The sequence below is a fragment of the Tinamus guttatus genome, unplaced genomic scaffold (assembly GCF_059628265.1).
Source record: "Tinamus guttatus ecotype Peru unplaced genomic scaffold, ASM5962826v1 Tinamus_guttatus_pri_ptg000489l, whole genome shotgun sequence".
Lineage (NCBI taxonomy): Eukaryota > Metazoa > Chordata > Aves > Tinamiformes > Tinamidae > Tinamus > Tinamus guttatus.
In genome coordinates this window covers 1,536,184-1,561,618 of record NW_028289023.1, presented here as the reverse complement: position 1 = coordinate 1,561,618, position 25,435 = coordinate 1,536,184, and the positions used below count along the sequence as shown (strand labels likewise).

Below are 25,435 nucleotides of genomic sequence, written 5' to 3'. Positions count from 1 at the left end.
GTACCCTTGCACAGGTGTTCCTGCCTCAAACAGTCATCTTCCATTCTGTACTCTGTGGGGTAGATGTGGAGTTCTCAGGAAAATTGGACTTTCCATAATCTGTGTTCTGGATGAATGACTTTTGGTACCCTGCTTGGTCTTCCTTGCCAGTGACCACAAAATCTGTTTGGGTATTTTCCTGCTTGCCAGGGAAAGCTGACCTTCCCTTTGGGTGAAGTGCCCTGATTTGGAGCCGAAGTCCCTTAGCTCCCAGCGTTGGCACCGTTGAGTTTGTCACACAGATATTTTTAGCCTGTTTTAGCCTGTTTAGCTCTGTTTTTCCAAGTAGCATGGGCAATTAGGTCATCATTCCAGTTATCTATTGTAAATTTTTATCTTTTTATTTTGTTTTAATAAGCCTATTTTAAAGTGACCTTAGTACAAAAATGGTTCAAAAGGCTGAACTTCCATTGTTACTTAAAATTAGTAAACATCATTGCCTCAGACTGTCGTGCTGTGTCTCCCAGTAGTTTTGAGGAATAGGATTCTTACTCCATGGAGCTTTTAAATTGTTTGGGGATCTTTTTGTTTTTTTCAGCAAATAAAATGGAGTTATGAGCATAAAAGTATCAAAGATCTTTCTCCTTCTGAATCATTCTTTGCACTATCACCTAATGCAAAGTAGGAGAGAAGTTCAGCTTTCTACTCTGTATTGCAGCTTTGGTTTGAAGGAGTTGTGAAGGTCTAGACTGCAAAATCTGCGTAATGACATGGGTGCATCCTAGAGCCTTTGCCAGTACAGTTACTAGATGCAGTATGTGCAGCACATATAAAGATTTTTTAACAGTTCCCATGACTGCCAGAAATCAGCCTATGGAAAGACACTTCTCTGTCACTCTTGCCCCCAGGCTGCAGAGGATCCAGTCATTGGGGCTCAGTCAAACTTCCAGCTGACAGAAGGCACATCTTGGAAAAGAAAGGTGCCTAAAAGCCCTAAAACATAGCAAGTAGTTGTGTGGTCTGCTTCCAATTTGCAGAGAAGCAAACTGGAGTAGGGTTTGCTGGCTCAGGAGCCTCACTGAGCTGTGCAGTTGCTACCTTTTGAGGGACAGCAGTGGGCTCTTTCATCTCTCTGCCCATCTAAACAACAACCGCGCTGGGTGGCTTCTGCCCTCCGTCGGCACAGAGCAGTGACTCAGATTGCCCATGTAAGAGAGGAAACAGTGACCTAATCCCCCTTCCTCCCTGGCAAAGCTACATGGAGTGTCCCTTGCTCAGGAACCAATTGTCCAGCTCTGTAGACAGTTGTCTATGTGGAAAGAAGAGGAATGTCTGCAGTAATTTTCATGTGGAAAAAAAATTCTTCTGAAGTCAAAGATTACAATGTCTTTGTTCTGAAATAAAGATCAGATATAGTCTGTTTTTCCAGCTCATTCATGTATTTCAGCACATGTTATTAGGATATAAAACACAAATTCTGTCATGTGATGTTTTCCATAACAATTTATTTTTATTTTTTTCTGATAATGCAAAAAACATCCTAGGCTCCCTTTTCTTACTTCTTTTTTTTTCTCATGATAGCTCTCTTGCAGCAGCGACATATCTGGCAATAGTGAACATTTTCATGATCTTAGGCCATTCTGGTCCTGGTGAATGAGTCATACCAGAAATGTGGGGGTTTTTTTGTTTGTTTTGTTTACTTTCTGAAAATGAACACAGTCCTCATGCATCTATCAATACATGTATTTGTGCCTTTAAGGAGATCGTCATTGTGATATTCAAGTCAAATTTAAATCTAACTTCCTAGTGCCATATGGCACAACCTACAGGCACTAAGACTCTGGGACTTCATGTATTAGATTGCCAGGCTGATATGGTAGATAAGTAGATTGATATAAAACTTAGTGGTTTCAATGCATATGGATTGTGCTTGGCCTTTTTCAGTGTTAAGCTCTTCAGGGCTGATCTTTTAATGCTTTGTTGTGATGTAAAAACTGTAAGCATTTCAGTAAGGCACTTTATGGCTACAAATTGTTAGTGTAATTTAGCTGAATGAAGTCAAAATGGCAAATAGATCTCACTCTCATTACTATTTAGGACATGTCAGGAATGCTTACATTCACATTTGCAAGGATATTTCCATGGTTTATTTATAACCCAGCAGGGATCTAACCAGTAGCTAAGATTATTGTTGTGACTATGTTCAGAATTGTGGGATATTTCTGACTACAAAACCAAATGCATTAAGGGGAAAGGAAAAAAAAATCAGCAAATCAAGCCTGATAGATTTTGTGTAGCTGGGTATCACTTTGCCTATTGCATTTGTCAATAAAGGTAATTTGAGAGAGACGTGTTATTATCCAGCCCCTTGAAGTATTAATGCAATACTTTGTACATCCCCTCCACATTCAGTCCATAGGGTGGGAGAAGGTAGGAGAAGCCTCCTGAGCCTCCCCTGCCCAGGGACACCATGATGTCCCTGCCAGTGCAGCGGTCAGAGTTGGTGGCCCTTGGTCTCCATCCCTCTCATAGACACTTAGGTTTGGTTTCAGAGCTGGAGTTTTGTCCCACCACAGCTGTTCTGGCACATAATCTGGCACATTATATAAATTCCCAGCTGGAGGGAGGGAGCTGAAGCCTCCAAAGAGCAGTGGAAATCTCCTGACGGCTGAGGACCTCTCGTTGTGAGCCCGTGTTGGGGCTGTGCCCCTGACCTCCAAGAGCTCTGGCATGTGCCTGAGGCTCTTGACCATGCACATTTTTGGTGTCTAGCTTGTAGGTTGAGGAGCACTGATCATCTAGTGACAGAGGGAAAGGGAGATTGCAAACTGCCACACAGCAGCTAGACCAAGTTTTTGTAGTTTTCATGGACTTCATGAGATTTTCAGATACGGTAACAAAACCACAGGGCAGGGGAAGTTCAGCATATGACAGCTCTAGATGCTCTACATTGCTCTGCTTATCAGTGCTTTCCTAATACCTTTAAATTTTCCATTTTGTTTGAAAAATTAATAAACAGAATTTTAATAAATCTTACTTCCTTGTTGTTTCTGTTTTAAAATGGTAAAATAATAATGTCATTAGGACTGATTGCTTATATGAGAAGTCTGAACCCAGAATACATTTCATGGTTGATTTATGAACCCCGTGAAAATATGGTTTATAATGAAATTCTGACAGACCCTTAAAAATTAGCATAACAAATAGCAATGTAATAATACCTTTCATGCTTGTGCATTCCTGCAGATTTACTGAGCACTTGCCAAAGACCGAAAGCACTTTTAACCACAGTTGGGCAGCACACTAGAGAGAATCTACCAGCTGAAAGTCTACTGCTTGCTGTATATATGTGAAGTTATGTATTCAAAGAGTTGGTACTTATGAACTTAAATAAGCAGCACTGTTACCAAAATAGCATAAAACTAGGAATCACTGTCTTCAGCTACAGTGTCACTACTGATCCACTGTGGCAAGACAGGAAAAGCATAATTTTGGCTGTTAATATTATTGCATTTCAGAGTTTTGTTAGAGTTAGAAAACATAACTAAGAAAACGGCTAGAAAAAATAACAACTTGGACTGTCATTGTTCACATAAGTCTATATTTATCTTGATCTTCTAAAGCTTGTTTTGATGAACTTCACAATTGAACCAGGTCTCTACCAACTCAATGTCTGATGCTTTGCCCGTCTCATCCAGTGCCTGTATATCTGAGATTAGATTCTGCTTCTTGTTTCTTTGGGAACATTTCTTTTACATATGGAATGACAAATGCTGAGCCTCAGTAGCTGGATCAACAGGATTTTTTAGGTGAGAAAGTCTGAGCTATGGCCATTACAGACTTAATGTATGTACCACTAGCAGTTGTCACCAGGAATTCTGAGGGTTTTATACTGACCTCACTCTGTTCATGCAGCTACTGAAGCAAATTAAAGATTAAAAACACTATGCAGCTCTTAGGATGTAAAGTACTGTTGGAGATTGCCAAAGTATAAAGCAAGGGGAAGACCTACAGTGAGTACCAGAATCTTTGGCTTCCCAGAGACTGATGCACAGCTATGGATGGATGAAGCTGAATTTTAGCACTGATGTTCTTATATGCAGAATATAATTGCATTTTTATTCTAAAAAACTAGTTACATTATTAGACTAAGTGGCTTCTTCTCAAAGGAGAAATCAAAATGGGAGATATAATTGCAAACAGGATAGTTAGAAAAAGCTGTTAGCTTTGTTTCACATTGGCAAATCCTTAGGATTATTTAGGGAAATATGAAAATGGAAAAACACCTCAGGAAACAAAAGAGGTAGTGAGCTTGTGGTGAGGGAGTGAAGTCCATGGAGATATAGGTTAAGCCAGGGTTTGGAAGTCGGTGAGGGAAGTGAGAAGACTGCCTACAGAAAAGGTGGAAAAACAGAAACCACTGAATGACTGCCTCGTTTTTATTCCAGAACACTTTTGCTTAGTTTTACTGGCATTGTACTCTCGGGTCAGTCCTCAGATCCCCAAACTGATGACAGACAACTCAGTAATAGGAGATCATCAGTGTATTGGGAAGGGGTAGAGGTGAAGGAGCCAACACATTTCAGGGAAGGCAAAACCAAGGCTTGAAATACATGCTGTTCTAATTCAAGGAATTTTATTTCCTTTTTTAGAGCTATTGAGCTACAGGTTGATATATGGGAGAACAGTGACTCCCAAGTCATTTTCTTGAACAGCAATAGCTAATCTAAATCATGTCATGTACATACTTGAGATTGCCCTATTTTTTGTAGTAGGAAGTATAGATGAATGTTGAGTCTTTTTTGTGTCCTTTGGTGGCAAACTTTGGCAACTAAAATAAAAAGTGATCAGGATTTATTGTGCTGTATATGAAATGGGGGCAGCGGTCGTGCACTCAGCTTCAGCCTTCACCTTCCTCACTGTGTGTTTGTGCTTTGAAATTTGCACTTTGCCTTGATAGGCTTATAAAAGGGCAAGGGAGCAGCCTTCAGTGGGGTAACAGACATGTCATTAGGCTGTTGCTTTTCCCTTTTCTGACTAGCCAGGCAAAAAATCATAGAAGAGTTATATTTGGGCATCAGCCAGCATGGTCCACTGCATGGTACATTAGCCAAATTCCTTAGGCTTCTAATCTTGCTCTTCTGAGCTGAATTGTTTCTTTTTGATTGTGTCCTCCACTGCCATTAGAGACAGATTTTTGTGCATGACATCATGTGAGGAACCCCCCTGTTGTGATCAAATGCCAAAATGTGGCTCTGTCACAGTTTCTGGGGAAACAGCCTGACTTCCTATTTGGTTGTTTGCATCTCCTACGGTTCATTTTGCTCTCTACACAATAAGGTCACCATCCAGTGCCTACCTCAAACTGCATTGGTTATGAAATCAATTCTCTAAAGCATTCAAGAACTTAAGAGGTGAGACAGTGTAATTGAAGATGGTGCTACTATTCCTCAGACACGAAGATATATAACCAGTGCTAAGTGGCTATGGGGAGACAACATTTGAAACAAAGGTCCCCCAAATACTAGAAAGGAGGCCAAGAAACAGATGTGAGTTAGGCGTTCATTGTCCTTTAATTTTAATTTTCATGCAGGAAAATGTTTCCCTATATCTGTTAGACTGGATTCTGCTCTTTTACTCCTGCATGTTCCCACATTACATGAGAAGCCAGTCTCACTGTGATAATTAAAAGCATTGAGTTATACATATGACACATGACACATGATCTCCTCATGAGATATGGTGCTGATCACTCAGGATGAGTGAGATATCAGGACCTGACTATTTAGCAGAAGTGCTAAACCAGCACTATTAGCTGTTCGGACAGATGCCTATCCAGTTAAGTCACTTACTGGCTAACTGGCTAACTCAGGCCCAAATGGCTAACTCAGGCTTTCACGTAATAATTTGACATGTTATGTTATTGTAATGTGCATAATGTCAAGAATGACATACCTGCAATATTCTCCTTGCAATTTGCTGCTTCTTTTAAAGAAATAAGATCTAATACCAAACACATTAATCTGAAGTCTGATGTGTACAATGAGATTTGATAAAGTTTCTTTGTCAAATGTTGCACACTTTTAGAAGAAATAACAGGTATTTATAATTTGGTGCGCAAGTAGCTGAAGTAGTTTAGCATAATTTAGGGTAAATTAATAGCTTGTTATTTATTACCTCATGCTTTGTGCAAGTGATTTATGAAGCCATGCTCTGCTGTGCTTGTTACTTTGCATTCTCTGTCTTCGATGCATCATCAATATCATTAAATGAATTCACAGTGACATTGCTCTGCAACTATAGTTTTTGATATAAGGGTAAGGGAACATAAATCAAGAATTATGTTTAATTCATAAGAGGCACCAATCTCATTTAGGTGTAGGTTGGGCTAGAAGGTGTCAAAAATATGCTTTACAATACCTCTTCTGATTGCATTCAGATGCTGTCGATAAGCCCTTATGTTCAGTATGAAAATAATATATGGCAATGCAGTGCAGTTTGTCAAGTGAATAACATTTGTGGATTTATTTATTTGGATACAAATGGTATCATTATTTTTAGCCCAAGCCAAAAAGGAATATATTTACATGACTATACTTAAAATAATTCTCAAGGAAATCTATAAAGACAAGTCTTACCAATTCTATGCAACAAATCCTGCTGTTGATTATTTACATTACATTTTTAAAAATCTAATGTACTTTCTAGAATTTCTTAACATTATTTTCATTTCATGGAGAAAATATAAATAAACTCTCTCTTCCTTTTAGTCTTCCTTAACTTTTCAATTGGTCCGTAGAAATCCAGTGTGCACTGTAAACAGGAATGTTTATCTAGTATCCATTTTCTCATTAATCTTTTGGAAGTGTTGGATTTGACTTGAAAACATGCTTTTATCTCAATATTACTCAAATATAAATAAAATCTTAACTTTATCAATAACATAATGGTAAATTTGAAAAATAATTGTGCTATTGCTGTATTTTTGGAGGTATTAAGTATGCAAGATTTATAGAGGACTCCAGGGCAGTCATTTGCTATAAATTTGTTACTTTACTAACTGTAAGAACTGTGGCTTGTTCTCTTTGACATTTCTTAGAGTTAGCAAAATGTTGATCATATATTTTTAATTTATGACTACTTGGAATTATTTTTATGAGTGCATGTTATTGTTTACACCTAGAATCATTATGGCTGGAAAAGACCTTCAAGATCATCAAGTCCAACTGTAAATCAAAACTAAAAAAGAAGTGTTTTGTGTAAATGAAAGATTTTTTTTGTTCACCATTTTAAACTTTATGTTCTCTAAGCTTGTTCTCAGTAAAAAGCAGAATCTATAAAACAAAGAGATGGATAAAACTTATGTCACTGGGTAGGGAGAAAAATCAGAACTTGGACTCTATGAGTTGCAGTTTTCCTGCTTTGTGCTTTCATGGGAGTTTATAAGCGTGGAATAAACACGGATCAATTAGGAAAGGAGTTTTAACCTCTGCCTTCCTTATCATAGCTGCTTCTCCTCCCTGTGGCGCTGCAATGGACCTGTCTCATGTCCCTCTTCTCCCAAGGATGCTGGGGCTGTGTCACTGCTCTAAGCAATATTCTTACTTTTTGATGCAACTTTTGCAATGCCTGCATTTCATTCTGAGATGCAAAGGAAGCACATTTTGTGGTCTTAACATGCCCCTCATAAAGCAGGATTTTTGTTCTCAATACAGGTCTAAAAGGTTAGGTCCCCAAAGGACCTAATTCTAATTGAACTACCGATATTGTACTTATCATTAGATTAGAAGAACTGTTATGTTAGAACAGAGAAAAAAAAATTGAAAAATCAATTTATATATTTGATGAACAGTTAGTACACAAGGCTTGAAGAGGTTGTTTGTTTTGTTTTATTTTGTTTTGTTTTATTATTTTATTTTATTTTATTTTATTTTATTTTATTTTATTTTATTTTTCATTTTCATGTAACAATATGTTAGAAAGGAACTTTATGGCTTACAATCTTTTTACCTGCAAATCACACTATTCTGTCCAACTAGTAAACAAGGATTATGCACTCTTCCGGGGGAAAAAAAAAAAAGAATAAATATGTGAAAACTAGAAATTGCTATTTGTAGTTTATTGCTCCAAATCTTTCAAAAATGTTTACCCTGATCACAACTTTGGTTCCTCCTTCCTCCTACTATGACAGCTTGCTGGTTGTTTGGCATCCAACATTCTTTTCTTCTGCTGTTGTGTTGGGTTGTGGTATGGATGTGACCCAGCAATTTTGGAGAAGATCTCTGGATCTTGAGGGGTTGCTTGGTCTCAAAGGAGGTGGTGACCAACTGGCTTCCAAGTTATTTATGTATTTTATTTATTTATTTATGTAGGTGATAAATCCTTTTAGGCATGAAGCTGAAAACTTGGGGAATCTGGTGTGCCCGGGCTATGTCCCCCCAGATTATTACCCTGCAGAACAGGAACAGGCTCTGAGTATTAGGGCACCCACAACTCCATTGATGGGAAACCATCCAGGTGGTCCGAAAAATAGCACTAGACTTCTTCAAGATCAGAGGTTAATAACTTAAAGCCTAACTGAAAACTCAGAATTTTTCCTTTCATTACCACTAAAAAAACAATGGCTAGGGTAGTTTTTTTTTATAATTTCATATGTCATTGGATTAGAAAGATTATATTTTAAAATATAAAAAGGGAGGGAAAGTTTGCCCTCACCAAAAGGTTCCAGTAGCATAAAAGCAGGAAGAGAAAAGCTTTGGGGGAAATCATGTTTAATTCTGGGGGGAGTATCTTAAGATATATAGCTAATATGATTATGTTTCCATCATTCCTCTCCTTATATGAAGTCTGACAGAAGTTTAAGGGTCTTAAATACAGAACGTGCAGGAGTCTTATTTATTGCTATGCAGCTTTTAGCGGAAGTGAAAAAGTTAGGATGTGGCTGCAAGTGCTGGAATTTCTGTATCTTAGAAATGACTTCTCCGAAATGCAGAAGCTATTGGTGAGCATGGTCCCCATGCAAACCAGCGTGCCATAAAAAGGATTAATTTAAACCACTATTCAATAAATCTGGCTTTAAAATCATAGATCAGTGGGTTGCAGCACACCTGGCCTCAGGGATGCAGTCACAGACTGCTGGCACCAGCAGTGCAAGCCTTTAAGAGGATCTTTTCTAAAAAGTATATTCCTGAAAATTAAACCTAGGATTTTACTTTTGTTCTTGTGCTAGTTTCAGAAGCATTAATTCTTGGGAATATTTTTCCAAGTGTGAATCATATTTAAAAAGTAGTATATTAAATGATATAGTTACAGAAATACAAATTGACAGTACCATTTCTATGCTCTAGAGAATAATTTTCATTGTTTGGAAAACAAATCTGTTTTAAAGTTCAGTATTTTTTATGCATAATGAACTGCATGAAGTAGCCTGGAAAAAGGAATAGTTTCAATTACACTTTCTAAAACAACAGAATCAGAATTCTTTTTGCTGCTCATATTGGAAAACTCTTTCAAAGACCAAATATCTGTGCATAAAATATAGAAGAGCAATCCCCCACAACACTTCTGGTAGCTGGAAATAGGTAAGGTATTTTTCCCACCACAAGACAATATGAGCATTTTGTAAAGTTATAGATGAATATTTTCTGAAGAGAATCTTGGATAAAATTAATCTTCTCTTTGATTAAATGAATCTAAAGATATTTCTGATTGTTTTTATTTCATTGTATAGTAACTTAGACAAGTTTTCTTTTGTATCAATAATGTGTCAATAATACAGCTAGCTGACTGTTTAGGTGAAGTATGTATTGACAAATAGAGAAATAAATATATCTCATTTGAAAGAACGTGGGACAGTATTATTAGTGTAAAACATAAGTCTTTAAATGGAAGGTATTGGCCTAAAGTCAAAAGAATAAAAAAAGGGAAATGGGTAGGAATGTCACGCAAGGAATCTGAACTTATTATAAGATGTTTTGAGTGACAGATACCCATAAATAGATTCACCTAGAAGATAAAAGGCATAGATAAGCAGCTGGATGTTTGTCTTCGACAATACATTGTTCTTCACAGTCTTTCTACTTGAATGACACGGCAGAGAGAATCTTTGCCAATGAGTGAATTCTGTATGTTCCCTCAGGATGTGCCAAGCACGTGGTGCTGTATAGTTAGGGCTGCTATTTTTACAGCATTGTTTTGAGATGCTGTTCTCAGATATGCCTTATTTTCTTCTAAGTTGATAATTGTGTCTCTGCCATCTACATGCCTTCACCAATTGACAGTTCGCTGTTGCTCTCTCCATCTGTTTGATGGATCTTGCTTCAGATTTTGGCTTACAGATGTAACCATTTCATCCACAGGGACAAGGTACTATGATTTATAGTATGTTCGTTGGTCTTTGCAGTTTTCCAAGATTTCAGCCATTCTTTGTGCAGACATACAGTTTGCTTTACAGAAGTATTTGGGTTTTCTATGCACAGTGAAAATGAGGAATTTTCATTTAAAATGGAATATTTATCTCAGACGTGAGGAGAGACAATACTGCTTCCTACTGCCAGCAGACACTGAGATATATCTGGAAAGGGACTACTCAGAAGCACCATGGTATTAGAAAACCTCTGTCTGACTTATCCTGAGACACTAATGAAATTGCATTGAATGGCCTAGGGGAAGTGTCTGTTCCCTAATGACATGGGTTTTGGGGGCTTCTTCTACTAAGTCCAGTGGCAGACTTGCCACCAAGACCTAAATTCCTTAGCTCACACGAGAGAATCCCAAGAGCAAACTAACCTGTTTAGTGATGTGTATGCTAGTCACACCATGTCAGTTTTGAGAAAAGGCTTATTTTATCATGTGTTTCCTCAAGTTTGTTGTTTTATTGATGAACCTTAAATTAAACCTCTTAGATATACAAAATACACATGAATTTCCTTAATTTCTAGCACCTTTCTGTAATATGCAGCACCAGATGTGCATGTCTGCAGTGAATGCTTTCATTTGGAATAGTCGGTATTTGGGATTCCAGGCATTATAGTTTAAGATCCCAAGCAATATTTCATTTAACGAAGCTATAATTATTTTTGTGAATTTGAGAATTTCACCTTCCTGGCAACATTACTGAAATGAATTTCCAATGCATTCCATTTTATTAGAATCTGTCATTAGGAACTAAGTGAAGGGTGGAAGAGGGGATTGCCATTTTTTTGCTAATTTGGGTAATAGCAAATCCAGTGCGGGGACTGTGCTATAGACTCTCATAACATCAACAAGATATTGTCCTACAATGATTCAGTCATGCTGTGCTCATTCTGCCAAAGACTGCTGAAAACAAATCTGTGCTCAAAGGAAAAACGAGTTAGTAATAAAGACCTGAGACCAACTATCTGTCATGGAAGTACTTACATTAACATATTCCTTTACTTGAATTTCTTTCAAGGCAGTGGTTATAAATCTCTTTATTAGTGATTTACTTTAAGGGAAGGGTTGTTAGATTTTGGTGGTTTTTTTGTTTTTGTTTTTTTTTTTAATAATAGATTTAAAGAATTATTATCAATATAGTGTCAAAAGGAGATACTATGTTAGTATAGCTTAGTTAGTGATTTATTTCCCAGGGAGATACATCATGTTCCCTCCTGAGGAACGTGGGTTCAAACTCATTATTGCTGGAATAGCATATTATTTGGGAGGTTTCTGTCCAAATGAGTTGTAAATTGGTACTATTTATGCGTGTCCTGAGTGATTGATCAATTCATGCTAAAGGTCACATAGCAGTTTTTAAAATTATCTTGATACCTCTGTTAGCATTTTTGTCATATTAAAAAAAAAAAAAAAAACCTTTTCAGACCCCAAAACTGCTCATCTGGATTTGCTCCTGGCCAATGTGACAATTGACATAGAGGGTTTGTATGTGTTTGATTAGTGTAGCTGACCCTGCTTTGCATAGGAGGTTGTACAAGAGACCTCCAGCGCTCCCTGCCAAACTTCATTTTCCTAAAATCTTCCAATCCTATCTGGCATGGAAAATGAAGCTGTGTGGCCATCTGCTGTGTTTTGGGTGGAGGAAGAACAGGTTCTGCCCCTGGCTCCGGAGCAGCTGAACCCTCCCATTTTGGAGCTGAGGAGGTGAGGTGGAAGCAGGAGCCCCTGGTCACCAGTGCCATCTTGCAGGGTGCAGGAGTGAGGAGCCAGGCCTCAGGGCTTGATGGCCTTGCTCTTGGGACTTACAAGATGACTGCTCAGCCCCAAAAGTTGCCACCAAAAGTTGCTGGGTTAGAAGACAGACCTGGAGGACAGGACCTCTGGTGTGAGGACATAGAGAGTAGATTTTTATTTTAAATTTGTTTTTATTTGATCTCTCTGTCTGAGGGGGAAGAAAGCCAGGAGAAGTAGATAGGATGCAATTTAGATAATTACAGCCTGCACATGTCTCTTAATCTGAACCTCAAAGCAGTGCCTAAATGGGGATGTCTCAAACTGACATATTTGTTGCCAGGAGCAGTACAATTCATGAAGCCCCGATTCCTGCATCTTCTGGCGTTGCGTCCCCATAGCACCCACAGTACTCCCAGGAGTGGTGTTCCCAGGATACTTCTAACCCCTGACCCAGGATATTGAGCTCCTCTGTTGATGCCAGACCTCCTGCCCATAGTCCGTGTAGTTAATGCCACATTCCTGATGTCGTTCCACCTGCTTTTTGTGGCTGGAGTTCTGTGATACTTAACAAATTTGTCACTTTTTCAGTGACTAATGGAATGAATTACTCTCCCAAGACAATAAATATTTCACCTGCCTCTTTCTACTTGTAAGCTGCTATGGTCTTAAGAGATATATGTTTTCTTCCAGTGCATAAATCTGGATCAAATTTTAAAACTATAGAGGAGAAATAACTGTCCTTGGTATGATTAGGAACCCTCTGTGTTTGTCAAGAGGTTCACCATAGTCCCAGGCAAGCAAGGTGTCTAATTTTCTCTTGAAAAAGGGGTGAACAACATTTCTCCTGTAACAACTGTAGCAGGTTATTCCTTAAATTTGTTTTTATCAGTCTTTAAAAGGCTTGAACACTTCATTTGGTATTCAGTCCTCTGAAAACATTTAGGACAATGAGAAGAATACAAAGAACATTATTCAAGGAAGTAATAGTTCAGTGTTCAATGAACATTAGGAAGCAGAGAGCTGCTCCAATGTGCGTTGTGGTACAGACTGTGGACATTTTGATTTTTGCTGGAATGTTTTCTAAATTTAGACTTAAGAGGCAGGTTTTATCCTTCCTTTGTAAGCGGCTTTGCACACTGTGGATGCACCAGTTGCATCTCTGTAATTAAAATTGAATTGCGTGTCTGCTAAGAAACCTGGTTCATTTGGCTATTTGAACATTTCTCCATGGCCACTGCAGAGCAAATGCATGAGATGAGGTTCCAGGCTCTTACATGGTCCAGCTCATCTGCAGCTGCTAGCAAAGTCCTTGGGGCACTGAGGGCAGCTCAGCTGGGAATGGAGGCTGCTCAAACCTTAACTAGGAAGCAGATAGCAAATATGCATGGCACAGGAGCAGTGAATTGAAAAGGCAGCCTTAAAATCACCTTAGTTTCCATTATTTAGAATCTCTTTAAAACAAACATTTTCACCATAAGCTCTCATACATTGATACAGATTTTACTCTTTCAGATTTTAAGCATTTTTAAGTATTCGCTATAGTAATATGATGTCTGAATGTTGTTTCTTGTCAGCTTTTTTTGTAATGCCATCTCACATTAGAAAAAAAAAACTAAGAATATAAACTATTTGCAAATTCTAAATTTTATAGTGCAAAATCCTTTCCACTTTTGGCAGCTACTGTAAGATATATAGCCATAAACAGAGAGAGAATCAGTGTTGTCATAATGCATATGTATATATACCTGCCCATATACCCACCAAATGGAGCAGTTGATTCTTTTGTGTTGTAAAGAGCAGTTCTTAGAGTAGTTGTTGATGAACCTGATTAGATGCAAGGCTTACTTTCAATTTCTTTCTTTTGCCTTTGAATCACAGGATAGCTCAGGCTGGAAGGGATCTCAGGAGGCCTCTAGCCAAGCAGCAGGGGTAGCTCTGATGTCAGAGCAGGTTGCTGAGGGCTTTGTCCCCTTGGGTCTTGAAAACTGCCTGGGATAGAGAGAGGCTTCATAACCTCCCCATGCAGCTGCCTGACTGGCCTCATGGGACAAAGTCTCTCCCTGTATCCCACGTGAACCTCTCTTCTCTCAACTTACGCACTGCTGCCTGTTGTCCTTCCATATCTCAGCAGAGCCTGGCTCTTCTCCTGACCTCCTCGTAGGTCCTGGGGCTGCTCTCAGGTCCCCTGAAGCCACCTCTTCCCCAGGCCGCACAAGACCCAGTCCCTCAGTTTCCTTTGACGGCGCAAGTGCTCCATCATTGCTGGTCACTCTGCTGAACCACTCCAGAAGATCAGCACGGTCCAATCCAAGAAGATTAGCAAACGTAGCTGCCTCATTAGACTTGCAGAATTGTATTCATTGTAGAAGTGTATAGAAAATAGTTATATGCCATCAGTCCACTTACTTAGTACTGGAATGTTCGTTTGAGATATCAGGAACATGGAAAATCCATAGCAAACTGTATTGTTTCTTCCTGGTATACAGGAAAAGAAAAGATCTTTCTTTTGAAGGGCAATCTTGATGAATGGATGATATCTTCAAAACAGACTTTGGAAAACTACACAAGCAAAATTTGTAAAACCAATGTTTTTTGTCCACAAAAGACGTGATATATTCCTTAGACTAGGGTAAATCTAAAACATTGATAAATATTCAATACATTAAACATCTAAAATCCATACAATCAATGTTTCAGGAGGAACTCAAGGATAATGAAGTATGATAGATTGCAAAACCTAAGAAAAGGATTGCACCCCCTCCTGAACACTGGAAAAGGTGAAAAAAGTCAATCTAGTGGCTGGCATTGTGTCAGTAGAGAGACTATGGATGCTTGTTCTATTATTTATATGAACTGACTCCTTGGCAGATGCCACTGCAATAACCCTGTTTTAAACATGTAGAAAAAAATAGAATTTGCTTTCCTTTACAATCACACAATGCAAATACTAATGAAAATGTTGGATTTCCTGTAGTTGGGAAGCAAGTATTGTTATAATCTGCTTTTAGTCAGCAAGAGTTTTAATTATTCCATTGACATAAACTGGATAGATAGAACTGAAAACCATCTTTTTATAATTTGAGATATGGAGAAAAGGAATATGAAAATGCTTACCTACCATTTAAAATGTTAATTCCCTTTTTTTCTTTTTCATAATGAATATTTACTGTTCTGTTGTATCCTTCTTTTGCACTAACACATTAAAGTACCCTGAATAAACAGTAGCCAAACAGAAGCTTTTTTTTTGTTTTAGGATTGAAAAGGAAAGTTATCATAAATTATAAAGTGTAGGGAGTCAGGCTGCCTGTGCATCCTTCTGCTTCCAGCACTGTAGGCTTAAATCCATTCTCTGTAACACAGGCTATAATTGCATGTTCATCTCATTTATTTTTCCACTTAAGTACCTTTGTTTTCTTCCAGTCTTAGTGAAAGAAAGTGCTTAAATGTATATTTACATCAATCCCTAATCGGGATGCCACATGCCACGTGTAAGCAGCATTGTACATATTTCTATGTTAAACCATAAAATCTTAAATCCGCTTGATCTTGAGCTAGTGTTACCATTTAGCTGAGCCATATTCTTCCTTTTGTATTTATCCTAAATGTGTTTATGAAGAATCATCATATTCCCTCTCAAGAAGATAGTATTTTGTTTTGGAAAACCCCCAAAATTCCTCACCCCTCTACCGCAGCGCTCTTCAGCCCAGCCAGGGAAGGGTCCTGCTGGCCACGGCAGCATTTTGATGCATGTGGTGCATCAGAAAGAGTGCTGAAGCACTGGAACAGGCTGCCCCGGGACGTGGTGGAGCCACCATCCCTGGCTGTGTTCAAAAAACATGTAGGAACATGGCTTAGCAGGCATGGGGATGATGGGTTTACTTGATAATCTTGAAGGTCTCTTCCCACCATAATGATTCTATAATTCTACGTTTTGTTAGTGCTGGTATCGTCTCAGCTAAAGTTAGTCAATATGGGTGCACATGTGCTCTCTTCCATACTCATAAATGCACATATGTAGTTCTAAATGTCACTTTAATAGCAACGACATGTTCAACAGCAGTCTTTGATTTCTTTCATTGGCACTTATTGGATCTTGATAAGAAGGGTTTTGACATTTGTTCTGCTTTTTCTGTCTCTTAACCTGTATTGTTTGCTTTCAGTATTTTAACAAATATATTCCTACTGTCCTTACGTCTAGCCCCTTTTTTCCATGGGTAGTCTCCAGAGGAAACTTTAGAGACAAGAGATAAAGTTGAGTAGCTCTTCTTCCCCTTGTATTTGCTCTAAATGAATGCAAAGGAGTCTTAGGCCCACACAAAGTTATAAGCATAACTTATGGCTGTGACCCACAAACTTCAGTCCAAGACAGATGCCATAAATGAACTCTTCGCCGCTTGGCCTTTCATACACATCCTATCTTTTGCTGACCATTTTAATCCATTCCCTCAGAAATGTTTTCACCTCTGATCCAGGCTTTTAGACCAAGCATGCTAATTCAGTGCCCTGAGCAAATGTCTATAAATAATTGCACATTAGTCGCCAAATTTCCCTGGCAGTATCTGCTTAGTGTGGTCAGGACAGATGATTTTTAGTACGTTGTGAAAGAAGCAGCTGGGGACTGGGAGGGAAAGACAGATTAAAAATAAAACACATAGTTTTCATTTATGCTATTTTAATTAGATTGTCTTTTAATGTAAAACTAAAATGGATTAAAGAAACTTAAAAACATTGCCATGCAGCAGTACAGGCTGTACAGAGGGGCTGAGCCGCTGGAAAGCAGCTTTGCAGAGGAGGACCTCTGGGTGCTGGTGGACAAGTTGACCATGAGCCAGCGATGAGTCCTTGTGGCAAAGGAGGCCGAGAGCCTCCTGGTCTGAACTGGGGGAGCATTGCAGCAGGTCGAGGGAGGTGATGCTCAGCCTTGGAGTGCTGAGGCCAGTGCTGGGCTCCTCAGTACAAAAGGGACATGGAGTTCCTGGAGTGAGTCCAGGGAAGGGCTACTAAAATGGTGAAGGGACAGGAGCTCAGCAAGCTGGGGCTCTTCAGTCTGGAGGTGAGAAAATTAAAGGAAGATGCTACAAATGCATTTATATATCTGATAGGAGGACGTAAAAGTGATGGAATCTGACTCTCCTCAGTTGTGCCCAGTGACTGGATGAGAGGCAATGGGCACAAACTGAAACAGGCAGTTCCCTGCTAACATAAGGAAAAACTTCTTAGCTGTGAGTATACAGAGCATGGGCATAAGTTGCCCAGGTGGATTTTGAGTATCTCCAGAGAAGGGCACTCCACATCCTCTCTTGGCAGCATCCTGGGCAACGTGCTGCAGGTGACCCTGCTTGATCCCAGCAGGTCCCTGTCCACCTCAACTGTTCTGTGATTCCAGGATTTAACCGGGAATTGAAGGCCTCCCCATGTGAACAGTGTCTGGATAGGCAGCCCCTGAGTGCTCTGCCCTGCTCACCCTGAAGTCTGCAGCAGCTGGGGCAGTGCCACCTCCTGGTCACATTTGATCCATTGGTTTTGGCTGCTGCTGAAGAAGTTGTCACCAGCAGTTTTGGCTGTGGTAGGAGAGGTGGGCTGAAGTGCACACCTCCTCTGCATCACATACTGCTGCGCATGGTACATGGCCAATAAACTACCCTTGCAGTGCACTTGGAAAATTATTTTATTTGCAGGCCTCTTAATTAAGCTGCAATTTAGCGGTTGCTTTTTTTTTTTTTTTTTTTTTTTTTAGCATGCCAGTTAAAACAGATGATGCTTCAAGCAGAGATACTTACACAGTTATAACAACTCATTAAAACCCAGCTAGCTTGTCTGCCTCGAGCAGGCAAATATTTACCCTGGCCTTAGGGCGCTGCTTCTGCTTCTCTCTCTCCCTGCTGCTCCTTGGCACCGCAGGCACCGAGAGCTGCCAGGGCAGGCAGCACACGCCGAGCTTCCGTCCCACGTACCCTCCTCATCTGCCATCTTTTTCCAGGCCAAAACACTCGCTTTGAAATGCAGCCCGTAAAAAAAGCATGTTAGCAAAACACCCCAAAGCACTGTAAAATGCAGACAACTTCAACATAAAATGGTGCCAGTGATTATTCTGTATGTTTTTCCCTGTTTTCCATCCTAGACTCTGTGTGTTCACAGCATGCTCCATCTCCCCTGGCGTGGCACGAGGGAAACACAGTCCATGTTGTCAGTGGATCAGACCTGATTTGGTAGAGCAGTCTCATGGCTCCCATGGTTTAGGAGTAAAGTCTTGGCCAAGTGCAATCAGCCAATGCTTTCTGGATGTTTATCTAGATTTCCTGCAGTGGAAGCAGGCGTAACTCTCAGCATCCAATGCTGCTGCTCTCAGCTGGCGCCCAGTTAAAACTGTCCTAGTGTGGACTAAAGTTTAATTTTGGTTCCCATTGTCCTGTTGAAAAACCCTATGGGTTATGATGAGAGGGGGTATTTTACTGTAGGAAACCTGCATCTTCCCACATTGCCCCCAGATGAATTCCTAACAGTGTCTTCCTTCTCCAAGCACAGACGCTCACCCAGGCTGTAAGTAGCTGTATGTCCCTGCAAGCACCTGGGCAGGGTGACATTTCAAGTCCTCTTTCACACGTGGCACTATCTGTACATGTAGAGAATCAAGAAGTTGTATTTGTTTTTTGCTTTTCAGTGGTAGATGATCTAAAATCTTTACTGGTGCCTGATTTCAGCTCGAATAATTCACATTTAGGAAGCCAAATTCTTTATAGAGCACCTGTAATGAAACAGTGGAATTAGTTTATAATGCTTTGAATTGACTGTGAGCCTTAGCATCAGATATATCAGACCTCTTTTTATTCATCTGTCAGCAGTTTATTCTACTCTTGCTTATTTTAAAAACACTATCTATCTCCTCTCTTTCTTGCATAGCTCCAAGCAGACAGCTACATCTAGGCTAATGGAAGTGTGAACATAATATAAAGGGGAAGCTTACTACCTCTAAGGGTATTTCTTTCAAAGCTCTCACTTACCATGTGAGGATGTTCCTACTCCTTCCCATTTTTCTTTTATTTCTGATACTTTTCGAAAGATTAATTCCTAGAATTATCTCTGGGCACATACAGAGCATGCATTCTGCCCTCTTGACTGACTAACAGGTTATTTCTGATTAGTCACTGGCCCTTTAGCTGTGGATAAACAGGATACAGTGACAGGATACAGTACCTGGTATGCAGGTATGCAATGATTGGTATGCAGTAACAATAATTTCCTGTTAGTAAGTACTTTTCATCTAAGAAAAAGCTCAGTATTTTAAAGACTAAATAGAAACTTTTAAAAAACAATACAGAAACCACTTAGTGGATATGTATATCAAGAAAACAAAACACCATAGTTAGTAGTTGAACAGGCATCCTTCTCTAATATTTTGCTAAAAAGTCTTTCACCGACATTGCCAATATCAATTTTATTGTCACTAGAGTAAATATTATGTAGTTCTTAGATTGGAGTGTCAGTATCAGGCTTTTATGGATATATTTCATTATCCTTAAGAGAGAAAAATCCAAATTCATGATCCTGTTCTATTCATATCTCCTGAAAGATAGGAACCTCACCAATAAAGAAAAGTAAATAAAGAAAAGTTACATTTTGCACTTCTTTCTAAAAATATCTTAGTCCATGCATAATTGCACTGCCTTATTGCCATGGGCTCCATGAATAAAGCATAAATACAGGGAAAAACAGGTAAATAACACTGAAAACCTGGCAGAAGCAGCAGCACTGATAATTCTGCAGAGTGCAGGTGCAGCACTGATGCATATACCCACTGCAAACCTGCTGGCAATGTGCTCAGAAGCAGTGCCCTCCACACGCAGCACTGCTCTTCCCCAGGGCACAGATGATCTCTGCTGTGGAGCAGCAGTAACTGGCTCATAGGCATCACTAGCAGGTAAGTCACAGTGAGCAGCGAGGGATGCGCAGCCTCCTTCTACCTCCTGGCTCTGTCCCAAAGAGACGATTCTTTTGCTACCTATAGCCCAAACCATCAGCTAGCACTCCTTGTCTTGAGATTTTTCCTCTTAAAAAAGAAAAAGATAATAGGAAGGGGCATTCCTCTGAAGCTTTAAAGCAATTCTGCTTAGTCCAAGAAAAGTCAGAATTTCTGATTCCTCATGCACAGTAGGAATCAAAGAACAGGAGGAACTTACTTTCTTCACAATATTAAGCTTCCTTTTAACCAGCAATATACCTGAAAGGTCCCTTTCAGGTTTGCAGTTTTCCTCCAGCTGCTCATCCTTGCTACTGTTTTGTGTAGGTTCCGTAGCATCTTCTCATGCGTGCGCAGAGCTCCACTAACTACTCCGTTTGGTATTTTTTGCTATCTGTTTGTTTTCAGACACGTAATTCAAGTGGCCCTTTGCATATGATCCCATTAAAAAGTTTACTTTTATCTGTTCTAAATAAATCATGTGGTTGCTGTCATTGCTGCATATATCCTGGCTTACACCCTGGGCTATTACATAAAGCACTTCTCAGAAGTCCCATTTAATTGCTAGCAATTTCTTTTTCACTGTCTGCAAAGAGCCCTCTCCTCCCCTCTGCCCAGGGGAAGAATATAACTGTTGTGGAAATTATCACAGAATCACAGAATGGTTATGGTTGGAAGGGAGCTTTAGAGATCATGTAGTCCAACCCCCCTGCTCAAGCAGGGACACCTAGAGCACTTGGTGCAGGAATTACACACAAATTATCAGCTGCAACATTTTCTTTTGTGTGCCCAGGAGCAATGGTGGTCAGGCTTTTTGATCAGGACATACACACAGCAAAATGTATTTGCCAATACATCTGTTCATGTTGGTTTCCAGCTAAAGTTGTCTGTGGGATCTCCTGCCATTTCATCTGGTAGCAAAAGTCACCATATCTGGTCCTTGCCGAGAAGAAGGGATGTATGTTCAGTTTAGAGATTACTTGTTTGGTCCCATTCTGACTTGTGAAGAAAAGGGAGGCAAAGTGAACATCGGGAAGCAGGAATAACTAGAATCGTTAGCATGGCAACACCGTAAGGGAAGAGGATCAGAAAATACTTTTTATCTCTGGTAGATTATGACAAAATAAATCAATAAACTTTCTTTGTGGTACATTAGATATCTGTTGGATGTGGGTCATTAGAGGGAAATAATTGTTCTTTAGGCAACATTTGAGAGGCCTCAAAAGAAGAGAGCTTACGTGCAGTTTTAGGCATATCACTTTATCAAAGACAGAATCAAACTAAGGGAGACCAGAGGAAAGGAAGAAAATAGTACATTTGTCAGAAAATGAATGGCAAAATGATATGCTTAGGCTTGTGATGCATCTGCTCATCCTGTTGTAATGAAAATCTTATGCTGTTTGTTGAATGCCAGTGCTCATGCTTTTTACTGTGACCTAGCAATTCTGATTTAAAAACTTTTGCTTTACTATGTCCATAAAAAAATCTTATGATCCTTATGATGAATCTTTATTATGATCCTTATTACGGATGGAGAACCTGTTTTCCCATTTTGTGAAAGTAGGTCATCAATTTTTTGGCAGTCAGCTACAACATTTGTCCTACAAATTAAAAAAATAAAGATTGAGAGAAAGAGGAGCACAGGAGGTAGGGAGAATGGGACTTCTGATCTGATTAGTCATGCATATAGACATACATATGCATATATAAATAAGTATGCTACATTATTTATTGTTCTCTTTTTTTTGTTCACAGGGCTACAGCTACTCATAGGGGCCAAGTCATATTCAAGGATGCCTTAGCACAACAATTGTGTGAACAGGGAGGTAAGAGATATTCTTATTTTAAAAATACCTCGCAAATGTTTTTTCCATTGTGTTTTCATGTCAGTTTTGCTCATCTCAAAAAGCTATTTTGTAAAAACACGGCCGCCATCTTTAAATCTTCATTTTCTAGATTGATACCTTCTTTACCTTCACACCTCCTCTTAGTGACCTGGGAAATCCAGAGTTTTGTCTTCTTGCTAACCATGAGAGAATATAAAAAGTTAAAATATATCCTATTGCATTATTCTCTTATCTGAAATCAGCCTGTAGCAAATAATACATGCTTTTGTCGGAAGCACAAGACAAGTGATAACTATCAATGTATTAACTGTAAGCAAAGTATGTAATATGTCTACAGCAAAAAGCTTCACTCCTGTTCCTTTCTCTAGTGTCTTTTTGGAGAACCTGCTTTCCCATTTTGCAAAAGTCAATCATCATTTTTTTTTCAGCCAGTGGCAACATTTGATCATTTTTATAGCTAAACAAGAACGTTTTAATTATACAAACTTTAAAAATCTAATTGTTCCTCCATTTTATCATATAGATTCTTTTCAGCAATAACCTAAAATAAATCTTCTGTTGTGAGCTACTATCTACAGAGAGTGCACTATGAACTCACTTCATTAGAGCAGTGGAATTAGAGGCGGTATTCATCATTTACGGTATTGGAAAGAAAGGAATTTCTCTGCAGATGCAGCTTTCTCTGCAAAACTCCAGTGATACTATTTCCATGCAGAAAGAAGCAGTGGGATACTGGCCAAGTCAATATGAAAAAAAATTAAAAACCAGAAATTTGTTTTCATATTCCTAAATGAGAAAATCCCTTAAAATATGCCCTTTAGGGCTATAGATCTTTTACAATGCATTTGAGAATATCTGTGCAATGATTTTTTGTCATAAAAAGCCTGTGAACAGCTGTGAAAGTCTCTTTGCATCCTGCTCCCTCCCACTTGGCCACCAATCGCCATGTCGTGCACCTCCAGGTTCCCCACCTTGCCTTAGTCTCTGCCATCCTCTCAACTTTTCTGTTTCTTGTGACAAGAAAATCCACAGCTCACCTCTCTCCAAAATTCTCCAAAATATTTAACATCATTGTCATAACTTCACAAACATATGATTTGACTTAGTCGAGGGTCATTCAGAGACGGTTTATGAGCAGCACATGACAGCTGTGTAATCATTCACCAGCTTTCCCTGAAATACTGATGTGCAAGCTTCTTAGAGGGTCTCCCTGTCCTTTTCTCAAGTTTTTATAAAACACTTTGCTGGAAATTGTCTTTTCAGCTTCTGGGCTAAGAAACCAAATATCTCTTCAGCATTTTGCAGTTCACTTTGCTCTCTGTCCTCATCAAAGACCCTCTTTACGTTATTTTTTAGCTTAGCAATCCTTTTTTTTTTAGCTTAGCTCATCAAACAGACCGCTGCACGTTGTCTAGCATGCACTGCCCTTCCTCCAAGCCATTCCACCACCATGCTCTCTTCTACAAGGGAGAATTGCCATTTTTTTCTTATTTTCTAATCAGTATGCATTGGTCTTTTGAACCAGCCCATGCTGTTACAATTCTTTTACTAATATAATTAATTTTAATTTTTTAAAAAAACTTAATTTAAGTTTTAAAGTTTATAAGAAGGAGGCATAAGAATTAACAGACAAAACAGGCAAAAATGAAGTTAATCCAGCAAAAAATATGTAAGAAAACAAAAACTTTATAAGCCAAGAGAGAAAAGGTGGTTGGCTTGTAAATACATGTAGGGACAAGTAAGTAAGTTAATGATCGATATTATTCTTATCATTAGTAATACCTTTAATTAATAATATCTTTAACTTGTTGAATTAGTGGCAAAATAAATGAGAAACTTTTTACTGTACAGGTTGATTCAGATTTATTCTTAACTCAGGTAGAGTAAAAGTGATGCATTATCAAACACCAACACAATTAAAATTGAGTCGGCCAAACATCGGGCCTGGCTGCATTGTGGTATTAAACTCCAAAGAGCTTTAGTCTGTATAAAAACGATGTTATTTGGGGGAGAAGCAACTCATGCTACAGAGATGGATGTAGCTGGTGCTCACATCACACAGACATGCCTGCATATATGCACCAAGTAGTGCTAAAGGGGCTAAGGAGACCATCTCCCTTCTACGCTATGTGACTTTGTTCCAGTAGTGTCCTTCTTCAGAGCAAGGACCTTACCGGGAGATGTGAGCATGTAATTTTGTTCTGAATGAGTAGAGGAGAATCAGAAGCATAAAGTGCAGAGACAAAAAAGATGAAGGATCTTGTTCCCTCCCAGGGCAAAATCATTCCTAGAATTTTATATAATTTGTAATCAGTGCCACAAATTACAGAATTGGGATTTCTTCCCTAAGAACCCATTCTGTGGTCTGACAGATGTCTCTGTATGAAAATATACCCCGGGAATCAGCCCAAATTCTTTTCTATTTGATAGCTTGTGCCATATTAATAGAAAACCGTTTAGGCATATTTTGTACCTTGTCAATGTAGATTTAAGGACACCTTGAAACACAAACACAAAACAGCTGCAGGTTCTAAGGCTTGACCAAGGCAGTAGTATTTTCCAGAAGAGAAGGCTCCAGTTCGGAGCTGACGTATTTTTCCTCGGCTTGTGTGCCAGGGCAGCACACGGACTCTCAAGGGCCATGCTCAGCCTGTGTTTCAATAGCAACTTTGTTTATGAGTAGAGAGAAAGTATTGGCAGTTGGTTAAATAAAAGCATTAATTTTTTTTTCTCTTCATCTGGCTGCTAATGAGGAGGAGATTGGACTTTTTCATAATCTGCAAAATAAATACATCTCTCCACACCTTTCCTTCATGGGAAATTGATAGCAGCGGCTAATGACTGCTGGCTGCTGTACACCAAGCTCAGTGCTCGTCTGCCAGCACTTGCTTCTCTGTAATTTACTTATCCTTTTCATTTTTTTCTTAAAGTCCAGGACTGATAACTGCAAGAACTTTGGGGAAAAAAAAAAAGTTATTGATTTTCCAGAAAGTTTTAGAAATGTTTCCTGATGCTGTATTCCCTACTTAGCCCCGTACACAGACTTGATCACTCAGACCTATGGCATATGGATGTCAGGAGTACAGGGTGTCATGTTAGTGGAACATATGTTTAATTTGCATTATGTTAGCTCTAATTTCTGGTTGGAGACTGTTTCTGCTTAAAACTTAACTATCACTGTGTTTTACCATTTTGATTCTCACTTCTCCACTGATGCCTGAACCGTCACCAAATCTTCTTTCCCTCCTTGTATTCCAGATCTATCACAAACCAGGGTTCCTTTCCCACCTCTACCCTATTTCCTGCCCATCCTGTTTATCTAAAACAGGCCATACATTTTGTTCTATTGTTTTAACAGTTCTTAAATTCCATTAACATTACCTCATTCCCAGAAAATTTTAACATTTTACTCCAAAAGATGCCTTCATTCTGTCTCATCATATTGACACAGAGACCCACAATGACCCCATTGACTCTTGAATTTCTCATTACTTTCTTCAAG

At 39.1% G+C, this 25,435-nt stretch overlaps 1 protein-coding gene across 1 annotated transcript in view; it reads left to right on the top strand.

Moving 5' to 3' along the window:
- The window catches only part of RELN (reelin), a 263,525-nt gene that overhangs the window by 86,791 nt on the left and 151,299 nt on the right, over positions 1-25,435 (top strand). Inside the window, exon 4 of the mRNA XM_088533254.1 lies at positions 21,842-21,912. Coding sequence (XP_088389380.1) covers positions 21,842-21,912 — 71 coding nt within the window. The remainder of the gene's footprint in view (positions 1-21,841; positions 21,913-25,435) is intronic.